This window comes from Coregonus clupeaformis, chromosome 23 (assembly GCF_020615455.1).
Source record: "Coregonus clupeaformis isolate EN_2021a chromosome 23, ASM2061545v1, whole genome shotgun sequence".
Lineage (NCBI taxonomy): Eukaryota > Metazoa > Chordata > Actinopteri > Salmoniformes > Salmonidae > Coregonus > Coregonus clupeaformis.
In genome coordinates, this window is record NC_059214.1 from 29,040,104 (window position 1) to 29,051,639 (window position 11,536).

Below are 11,536 nucleotides of genomic sequence, written 5' to 3' on the forward strand. Positions count from 1 at the left end.
TGTTTTGCTCATTAGTCCTGTGGCCTGTAACCTAAGGCTTGGTGGGAGACTAGAGGGTAATGTGGCGTGACTCCACACACACGACTATGTCTTACTATACTTGTGAGGACTTTTTGGGGACCAACAATTGATTCCCATTCAAAATCCAATTTTCCCTAACCCTTAACCCATACCTAACTTTAACCTTAACCCCTAACCCTAAATCCTAACCCTAATATGCCATTTAGCAGACGCTTTTATCCAAAGCGACTTACAGTCATGCGTGCATACATTTTTTTTTTGTGTATGGGTGGTCCCGGGGATCAAACCCACTACCTTAGCGTTACAAGCGCCGTGCTCTACCAGCTGAGCTACAGAGGACCACACCTTAACCTCACCACTAACCCTAACCTTAACCTCACCACTAACCACTAATCCTAACCCTAATTCTAACCTTAACCCAAACCCTAACCCTATAAACCTATCCCTAAGCCTAAAATTGCCTTTTTACAAGTGAGGACCGGCAAAATGTCCTCACTTCTCTGAATTTTAGTTGGTTTATTATTCGTGTGAGGACTTCTGGTACTCACAAGTATAGTAAAATGTGTACATACACACACACACACACACACACACGTGTCAGAGTAATCTGACCATGTACGGCTAAATACAGTCTAAACACATACACATAGACATGTTCATGCATATTGCTGTTTTTGTGTCATACTGGCCTTGGCATCCATCCAGATCTTACCCCTCAGCCACAGAGCATGGAATCCATAGATCCCTATTTGACCCAAGGCAGAGATACATGGGGTCCTTTTTGGGAACACATAGATCCCATTTTGGGATGAGGCCGAGAGAGAGAGAGTCGTCTCTGTTGCTGTTCAGACTGACCTCTTCATTCATGAAGCATTACACCCCATCTCCCACCCCTTGTCCACGCTCCAGCACAGCAGACAGTCATTATAGAATGCAGGCTACGTGTGTGTGCTTGCATGTGTGTGTGCATGTGTGTGTGTGCATGTGTGTGTATGTATGCCTGTTTGTGTGTGTGTAACAGTGTTGGAGGGGCTCTATCTACCTGAGTGGACTTAGTTATGAGTAGAGCCTAAAGTTCACCTACACTCGGACCAGCTTATCTCCACTCTCTCTCTCTCTCTCTCTCTCTCTCTCTCTCTCTCTCTCTCTCTCTCTCTCTCTCTCTCTCTCTCTCTCTCTCTCTCTCTCTCTCTCTCTCTCTCTCTCTCTCTCTCTCTCTCTCTCTCTCTCTCTCTCTCTCTCTCTCTCTCTCTCTTACCATTCACCCTCTGGGTCTCTCTCCTCTGGCATCCACTCAGAGCCTTCGGCTGCCAAAACTTCTGTCTGGGCTCACTTAGACTGACATGTTCTCTAGTTCTTCGTCCATTAACTACAGCCCTATTAGATAGATAGTGCTCCATGCTAAAACATTAAAATCTAGACTAGCACAGACTCAGCCAAGGGTCTCTGAGTGCAAACCTTAACCCTGCCTATAATCTACAATCTCCCCCCGGTCTAGAATCCATTTCCTCTCCCCATCAGTTATGTTTATAGGTAGTCAACAAGTGGGCAATACCAAGTGGGTGTTGGAGGGGGGATCAACCAATGTGAAAGAATTCAGTTATGCACACACATCTCAAAGAAGACTAATAGACCGGGGGTGAGCTGGCAAGTAAGCATTTGATTGTACTGGGTACATTACGCTGTCTCCTGTGCATATGACAAATATACTTTGATTTGATCTCAAAATGATACTCATGTCAAAGAATACACTCATACTCACACATTCAAATACACGCACGCTCATACATCCGTCCTCGGGGAATGAATGCCTTTAGCTGGTTGAGATTGTTTGCTTCCTGTCGCTAAGAGCCTGAAGACCTAATATGGTTATAACTCACAGCACAGGAAGGAACACACACACACACACACACACACACACACAAACACACCATAGTGGGCTAGGTGTATGTATAAACACAGTGTGGGTTGAGATGGATAGTCTCCACCCTCCTCTCTACCCTCTGGCCTTTCTACCAAACACATTAATCATACTGGGAGCCTAGAAACCAATGGGTGGCCAGTGTGTGTGTTTGTGTGTGTGTTTCTACAGGTGTCTTCTCACTATCTTCATCTGCCCAGCTTTGTGTTTGTGTGTCTTTGTGAGCCTACGTGTGCGTTTGTGTGTTTTATTGGATGTTTGTGTGGTTCATAATTAACTACTCTCTGTGTCTCCTCTTACAATGATAGTGTATACATAAACTCACACAGCCATAAGTCCTCTTACTGATAGTGTGTGTGTGTGTGTGTCTGAGTGTGTTTATAGTCTTAATTGATTTATTCCTCACTATGTGCATGGGGTTTTATTCCAATATATTTATTTTTTCTGATTTATACTGTTTGTACTGATGCCACCCAATGTGAATACAGTGCATTCGGAAAGTATTCTGACCCCTTGACTTTTTCCACATTTTGTTACATTACAGCCTTATTCTAAAATTGATTAAATTAACGTTTTTTCTCATCAATCTACACACAATACCCCATAATGACAAAGTGAAAACAGGTTTGTAGAAATGTTAGCCAAAATAAAAAATTCAGACCCTTTGCTATGAGACTCGAAATTGAGCTCAAGTGCATCCTGTTTCCATCAATCATCCTTGAGATGTTTCTACAACTTGATTGGAGTCCACCTGTGGTAAATTCAATTGATTGGACATGATTTGGAAAGACACACACCTATCTATATATGGTCCCACAGTTGACAGTGCATGTCAGAACAAAAACCAAGCCATGAGGTCGAAGGAATTGTCCGTAGAGCTCCGAGACAGGATTGTGTTGAGGCACAGATCTGGGGAAGGGTACCAAAACATTTCTGCAGCATTGAAGAACACAGTGGCCACCATCATTCTTAAATGGAAGAAGTTTGGAACCACCAAGACTCTTCCTAGAGAAGGACCTTGGTCAGGGATGTGACCAAGGACCCAATAGTCACTCTGACAGAGCTCCAGAGTTCCTCTGTGGAGATGGAAGAACCTTCCAGAAGGACAACCATCTCTGCAGCACTCCACCAATCAGGCCTTTATGGTAGAGTGGCCAGACGGAAGCCACTCCTCAGTAAAAGGCACGACAGCCAGTTTGGAGTTTGCCAAAAGGCACCCAAAGGACTCTCAGACAATGAGAAACAAGATTCTCTGGTCTGATGAAACCAAGAAACCAAGATGGCCTGAATGCCAAGTTTCACGTCTGGAGGAAACCTGGCACCATCCCTACTGTGAAGCATGGTGGTGGCAGCATCATGTTGTGGGGATGTTTTTGAGCGGCAGGGACTGGGAGACTAGTCAGGATCGAGGGAAAGATGAACGGAGCAAAGTACAGAGAGATACTTGATGAAAATCTGCTCCAGAGCGCTCAGGACTTCAGACTGGGGCGAAGGTTCACCTTCCAACAGGGCAACGACCCTAAGCACACAGCCAAGACAATGCAGGAGTGGCTTCGGGACAAGTCTCTGAATGTCCTTGAGTGGCCCAGCCAGTGCCCGGACTTGAACCCGATCTAACATTTCTGGAAAGACCTGAAAATAGCTGTGCAGCGACGCTCCCCATCCAACCTGACAGAGCTTGAGAGGATCTGCAGAGAAGAATGGGTGAAACTCCCCAAATACAGGTGTGCCAAGCTTGTAGCGTCATACCCAAGAAGACTTGAGGCTGTAATCGCTGCCAAAGGTGCTTCAACAAAGTACTGAGTAAAGGGTCTGAATACTTATGTAAATGTGATATTTCAGTTTTCTAAAAACCTGTTTTGGCTTTGTCATTATGGGGTATTCTGTGTAGATTGATGACAAAAAAAAACGTTAATCTATTTTAGAATAAGGCTGTAACGTAACAAAATGTGGAAAAAGTCAAGGGGTCTGAATACTTTCTGAATGCACTGTATATCATTATATCTGTGTGTGTGTGTGTGTCTGTGTGTGTGTCTGTGTGCACATACGAGCATGAGCACGCTTGCATGCATGTATATGTGTGCCTATGTGTGATACTTTTGTGTGTCATGGATAATATTATTACACTATTATGTGCCCTGGGGTGAACATATGGGGTATATGTACATCACTATATGTAACCCCCCCACCTCTATGATTAAATGTTAATGTCTCAGTGTGATAATATCTGTTTATAAACATCTTGACTCACCAGGCCTATATAAGAGCTGTTCTCCATGACTCACCTAACCTTGTTAAATAAAGGTTCGATAAATTATGCAGGTTTTCAAATTTGGTGATGATGTTAGATCCTATTGGAACATTACAGAGGAAAAGCACAACGTTTGTTAGTAAAAAAAAAAAAAAAAGTCTTATAAAAACGTTTTATTTAATAAAAACTGATATTGTTTATTCTAGTTGAAATCATTGGCCTTTAAACCAAATTATTGGCCTTTAAACAAAAGTTTTTCCCTGAATGAACTAGTGGGAGCTGACTTGAAAACCAATAAAAAAATATCAGGGAGTATGTTTACATGCACACTAATAATTCAATATTAAACTGATTATGGCAGTAGGCCGAGTATGGCAATAGTCATGTAAACACCTTACTCTGCTTATCTTAATCGGCGTAAGGTTAAAATCGATGTAAGCATACGGTTTTCTGAGAAATCTTTAGAATGATTAGGACATGTAAACAGCTTTATCGGCGTTCCAGCTGTGTATTTGATCTGCACATGTGTCAGCACCGGTAGTGCAAGTGAAGTGAGTTCGGAAAAACTGAAAGTATGCACATAAATAGTTTTCACATACAAACGTTATATGTCCGAACAAATAGGCTTCAAAACAATAACATGATCGCTGTGGTAGAAGGTTTATTTTGATTGCCGATTTTCTGCATTTATTTAAGTCCCATCAGGTAGCCTGATTTCAGATGTGTCCATGTAAACAAGATTATTAGGGAAATCATTCTTCTTGCAAAGCATGTAAACATTTTTAATAAACGATTATATTAATCTGACTATCCACAATAATCGTATTATTGTGTGAAGTAACCGTACTCAGTGTTCTAAAACAAGCAAGAGTTGTGTCTGTGTAAAACATTCGGTAACATTCCTGTGATTTCGTCTGTCGCTGCACCTTGGCTCATGATTGGTTGTTGTCTGTCCTTCCCAGGTGAACATGCCAGAGTTGGCCCTCCTCCGCTTCGTGGTATTGGACGACGACTACATTGGAGACGACTTCATTGGGCAGTACAGTGTGGCATTCGAGTGCCTTCAGCCAGGCTACCGCAACGTACCCCTGCTGGGTCTGGCGGGAGACCCCTTGCCCCACGCTAGCCTGTTCGTCCATGTTGCCGTGACCAACCGACGAGGGGGGGGCAAGGCCCAGAGGAAGGGTCTGTCTGTGCGGAGAGGGGTGCGGCGGGGACGAGAGTACGTGACCCTACGGAACACGGGTATTAAAGCTCTGGATGATACGTTCCGTCCCGCTTGCACTCATCTCAGGGAGGCCACCGACCTGCGGGAGGACGCACAGGTGAGAGGAGGGTCAGGAGTTAGAGGTCAGAGGTTAATGAGATTGGAGGGTGTTACTCATACCTGGGTGTTGCGAAGAAGTTACTCTTCTCCATGTAATATGGACTTGCTCACGTCCCCTCATGGATTTACCACCTGTCTGTACCTTTTTAAAGCCATGCAGAAAAAAACGATATTTCGGAAATGAGGTCAATTGAAAAATATCAGCCAGTGTTGTAATGTACTGGATAGATAACCCACGATAACCAAATATATTTAAAACCCCCATGCTGTCTTTTTAGTAAAACATTTTACATCATCACTGTATGTCTAATAAATCACTGTGTGTGTTTATTTCATGAAAATAACTCAGAATATATATTTTTTGCATTTATTTCCCAGAGCCTCCTTTTGCCATTGAAATGCTCAGTCTGATCATGTGGGTGTATCGATACACATTAAAATATATTTACACACACAGCCCTGATTGGCAGATAGGATCGTCTAGACTCTAGAGCAGGGAACAATAGCTTGAAACAATAATCATAAAATTACACTTCAAACATGAATTAAACATTGACACCTAACACCTTACCAGTATTAAATATGTCCCCCCCACACACACACACACTCCTTTTGCCATGGAATGGAGAGACAATTTAGCTGTTTTAATGCTAATTCCCTGCAGTTTTACACATTTTACCATGACTTATGCCATGTTAATATGATATCTGAGTGAGAGTGACTATTCAATGTGGGCCCCCTGGAGGTCAGTGCCCCTGGGCACGTGACTTGGGTGCCTGGTCAGTAATTTGGCCATGATTACTACAAGGTTTAGATAGCTGGCTAGACTAACTTACCTAGCAATCTATAAAATGTTAGTTGACATGGGCTAATTGATTAACTGTCAGTGACTGACATAACAAGAGAAAAACTGCTGCCTGGAGGTGTGTTGGGTCATTGTCCTGTTGAAAAACAAATGATAGTCCCACTAAGCCCAAACCAGATGGGATGGCGTATCGCTGCAGAATGCTGTGGTAGCCATGCTGGTTAAGTGTGCCTTGAATTCTAAATAAATCACAGACAGTGTCACCAGCAAAGCACCCCCACACCATAACACCCCCTCCTCCATGCTTTACGGTGGAAAATACACATGCAGAGATCATCCGTTCACCCACACCGCATCTGACAAAGACACGTCGGTTGGAACCAAAAATCTCCAATTTGACTCCAGACCAAAGGACACATTTTTACACATGTTAAGTTTGCTGAAAATAAACACAGTTGACAGTGAGAGGACGTTTATTTTATTGCTGAGTTTATATCTTTAAGGTGCCCCTAGTGGTCCTGGCAGACCAAATGTCGTCCCGCGGGCCCCAGTTCTGTAGGCCCTGCTCTAGAGCCTACCCCGCTTACCCCTTCAAAGTAAGAGGATACATATGCAAATAAAATATGACTGGTCATTGGTCAGAATAATCAGATTGTGATGTCATGACCTGGGCCAAAAACTCCATCCCACCTGAACAGGCTGAAATTCCAGCCATTTTTTTTAAACAGCTTTTACACAAAAGCTAAATATTGAGGAGGGTCAAGAGTTTTGAATACATTTTCCTGCCTGAACAGAGATTGGCGATGTGCTGTTGTGTTATATTTAGCCAATGTTGAAATATGGCCTGTTATTCAGGAGTTTTTGAGGAGTGTGATTTGGGCTAGAATAGATTGCATGACTGTGCTGAAATAAGACACTACCTGTGAGTTCTCTGTGGGGTGATGTGAACGTTGTGAGAGAGACAGAGAAAGAGAGGGAGTGAGAGCAATGAAAAGAGAGAGAGGGGGATAGAGAGAAAGAAGGAAGGAGAGAGAGAGTAGGTTGAGGAGGATTACACAGTAGTCTATAAATAACAGAGAAGAGAAAGAAGGCATAGACCTGGTCACAGCACGGACCAGCTTATCTCCACTCTCTCTCTCTCTCTCTCTCTCTCTCTCTCTCTCTCTCTCTCTCGCTCTCTCTCTCTCTGCTCTCTCTCTCTCTCTCTCTCTCTCTCTCTCTCTCGCTCTCTCTCTCTCTCTCTCTCTCTCTCTCTCTCTCTCTCTCTCTTTCTGCCATGTCCAGCTGTATTCTCATCTGCCACAGTCTGTAATTATTCATCATTTGTCTCCCCGCCTGCCCACACACACAGCCCCCCCCTTCACATCCAACCCACTCTGTCCTCAGGAGGGCTATGCTATGGTAATCACCAATGTGACTGCTGGTCCAGTTGCGGTGCTGCCAGGTGGAAAATGGTCTCAGTATTTTGGCAGACCTCTGACAGAGCCCAGAATACTCCCTCCTTCCCAAACACATTAGCTAGTACAGTAAATGTCTAACATGGATGCTTTAATGTCTATTCTCCTCAGTGACCCTAGCCCAGGTTTTAGGGGTTCAGTTCAAGTAATAAGGGGTTTACCCTTATTGACCTGAACCTGACCAGAGATTGCCCTGACGTACTCACAGACAATGGGAAAAGGAGATGTTCTATGCATTTTAATATGTGCTTGACTTGATCTAGGTGTGAGTTTAGGCCTCATCTGATGTTGTGATTTCATCAGGGTCAGATGTTTTTCAGGTCACGTGGATCTGACCATAATATACCTATAATGCACTACATCTGACTGTGTATCTCTCTCTCTCTCTCTCGCTCTCGCTCTCTCTTTCACTTTCTCTCTCTCTCTTTCACTCTCTGTCCTCTCTGTCCTGTTCCATCCAGAGTGCCAGTGTGAGTTTCAAAGAGCAGTGTGGACTCCCCCCGGTGGCCAAGCTGAAGCAGTGCATCCAGAGCCTGGCCACACGGCTGCAGACCCCAGAGGGGCCCCCGGGGGCCAGCATGATCCTGAGGGATGGCTACCCCCACCTGGAGGCCCTGGGCAGCATCACCGAGGTCACGCGCAAACTACTGAACCACTATGATACGGTAGGGGGGGTGAGAGAGAGAGAGAGAGAGAGAGAGAGAGAGAGAGAGAGAGAGAGAGAGAGAGAGAGAGATGTTGGTTCACCCACGCACCTTTGTCTTCGGCATACATGCATACACAGAAGTAGGGAGAGAGAGGCACACATGCACAAATACTGTATATACATACACAAATCCATTGTCCTCTCCAGCTGTGTTTCTTCCCACTCCGTCTCCGCTAGTATTAAATCAGGATGCCTCTCACCCACCTGCACTCTATCTCTCATTACTCCCCCTCACACACCACAACCAACCAGAGAAACAGAGTTGTTTGTCAGCCTCGCTCTCTGTGTATGTGTGTGTGTGTGTGTGTGTGCACATGCGTGGTCATTGTTTGCGTATCTAAGGCCAAGCTAACCCAGCAGGCCAGTATGACACACAGACAGTTGGCCTGAGACCCAGACTGTAGCCCCTCCAATGTCTACATCACACCCCTCAAACCTCCATCACACGTGGCCTTAACGCTTCGAACACACCAACTGCGTCATTGCGTTTTGGTACACCAGAAGTACATTAATTTCCAATGGAACGCTGCGTTTGCCTTGCAGCATTGCGTTGCAGAGGCAGTTGCAGTGCGCTCTGTGTGGTGCATACATTGGATTTATCGAAGGTATGCGTCAAAATGTATGCGTAAATGGGTTGACAGAAATGGTAGCAGAAGGTGAATGTTGAACTTTTGTTGCACACATATCTAGATGATGCTGCATACTATTTTGCGCAATGACGCAGTCGGTGTGTTCAAAGCGTAAGTCATCACACTCTCTTCTTCCCTTCCATCTCTCCCTTTCCCCCATCCCTCCATTCCTCCATCTCACAGACATCTCATCTCACCCTGAGGTCTGTAAATACCACAGTATTTCATTATTTTGCATTATAGAACTTGTGTGTCTGTACAGCAGTGGATCTGCAGGGGGGAGGACGGCTGATAATAATGGTTGGAACAGAGCGAATGGAATGGCATCAAATGATGTGTTTGATGTATTTGATACTATTCCACTCCAGCCATTACCACGAGTCCGTCCTCCCCAATTAAGGTGCCACCAACCTCCTGTGATATACAGTATATGCCTGCCCCACTTTTAGCTAATATCTATGTGTGTACGTTTTTGTGTGTATGACAGTCTGTCTATTCATCTGTCTATTGGTTGGTCTGTTGATCTGTATCTGTCTGTCTGTCTGTCCAGAGGCTCATCCAGTGTCTGTCTTTATGTCTCTCTTCCAGATGATCTCGGCCAAGAAGCAGCTGATCGAGAATGCAGACACTGTGCAGGAGAGGATCGCCCAGGTGCAGAGAGAAGGTGAGAGGAGAGGATGGATGGACAGAGGGAGGGAAAGGAGGAATATAAAATATTTGTCGGGAGGAAAGGGGTAAATATGGCTGGAATGAATATCAGACTAATAACTAACTTTTTAGATATCAAGTGCTCTACTGAAGTGTGATTGCAGAGCTCCATCTTGTGGTATTATTTATACTGTATGCCCCAGTCCCCAAGAGAGAGAGATGAACTGCAAGTGCTATATAGGAGAAATAGAGAGAGGAAAATGGTTTTCATTTACTATACCAATACACATAAACCTACTCCAGACTTCAGTAAAGACAGGGAGCCTATCATTTGCCTTATAAGGAGAGAAATTGACGGAGATACTGGGGCTGGAGAAAAACAATGAAATACAATGAGATTTAATTGAATTTAGTTTTATGATAGCAGCCTTTTTCCAACATGGTAACCATGACATTGGTCAGCTTACAGCCACATGGCTCTGCTTACTTTTAACTATTGCCTGCCTTGGTCACAGCTCTAACTCTCAGTTGAACTGTATCTCAGTCTCCTGTCCTGTCTTCTCAGGAATGGAGTTCCATGAGGAGCTTCCCAGGCTGGGAGAGAAGGAGGGGCTGAAGGGACACAAGCAGAGCAAAGCCCTGGAGAGTTTCACCTGGAACATCACTGTACTGAAGGTACAAACACACAAGTACACACACACGATACAACAAACTTGACACAATAGACGTTATTGTCAACAAGGGTAAAATTGTCTTGGAGACTAAATAATATTGTCTTGGAAACAATCTCTCTCTCTCTCTCTCTCTCTCTCTCTCTCTCTCTCTCTCTCTCTCTCTCTCTCTCTCTCTCTCTCTCTCTCTCTCTCTCTCTCTCTCTCTCTCTCTCTCTCTCTCTCTCTCTCTCTCTCTCTCTCTCTCTCTCTCTCTCTCTCTCTCTCTCTCTCTCTCTCTCTCTCTCTCTCTCTCTCTCTCTCTCTCTCTCTCTCTCTCTCTCTCTCTCTCTCTCTCTCTCTCTCTCTCTCTCTCTCTCTCTCTCTCTCTCTCTCTCTCTCTCTCTCTCTCTCTCTCTCTCTCTCTCTCTCTCTCTCTCCAGGGTCAGTGTGATCTCCTGCGCAGTGCCAAGTCAGACTCTCTGGATGCTCTGAGACAGTTGGCCCTGGCCTGTGAAGCCTGTGGCCTCACCTCCACCACCTCCTCCTGCACCTCCATTGGTCCCTCTGATCTCTTCTGCGCCTCCCACAGCAGGAAGGGCAACTCCCAGGAGAGGAGAGGAAGCACCCAGGAGAGGAGGGCGAGTACCCATGGCAATGGACGAATCTGACCCCCCCAACCTACCAGAGAGAGGGAAGGGGGATAGAGGGATCGAGTAGATGAGATGGTGACAACCACTCAAATCCCAAACTGCCAGAGAAAGGGAGGGTGGGGAGAGATGGAGAAAGAGAGCAGAGTTGGAATGGTCTAGAGTAGAGGCCAGAGCCTATACCTTTATCCAGAATAGTAAGGCTAGTGAAGAATCATTGCAGTAATTTGACGGCTTACTTTGTGTTCATCAGTGGAAGTCCTGAGGCTTTTTAACAAGACAGGAATGTTCTTACGTTATGTACAAAAACGCTCATTTAAGTCGGACCCTTGAACGTCCCTACAATTTATTTCAGATGAAAAGAGATTCTCGCAATGTTTTTTCTCCCTAAAAAGGGAGTTGTGAAGACACGTTGATCTGAGGTAAGAAACTTTTGCTGTGGTGAAGAGGACGAGTGAAGAGTCTCTGCCC

The 11,536-nt window shown here is 44.8% G+C and overlaps 1 protein-coding gene across 1 annotated transcript in view; it reads left to right on the plus strand.

Moving 5' to 3' along the window:
- Positions 1–11,086, plus strand: part of LOC121536159 (inactive phospholipase C-like protein 1) — a 77,535-nt gene extending 66,449 nt beyond the window's left edge. The window contains exons 6-10 of the mRNA XM_041843441.1: positions 5,156–5,518; positions 8,244–8,447; positions 9,706–9,781; positions 10,331–10,440; positions 10,859–11,086. Of these exons, the coding sequence (XP_041699375.1) occupies positions 5,156–5,518; positions 8,244–8,447; positions 9,706–9,781; positions 10,331–10,440; positions 10,859–11,086 (981 nt within the window). The remainder of the gene's footprint in view (positions 1–5,155; positions 5,519–8,243; positions 8,448–9,705; positions 9,782–10,330; positions 10,441–10,858) is intronic.
- Positions 11,087–11,536: the final 450 nt, after the last annotated feature.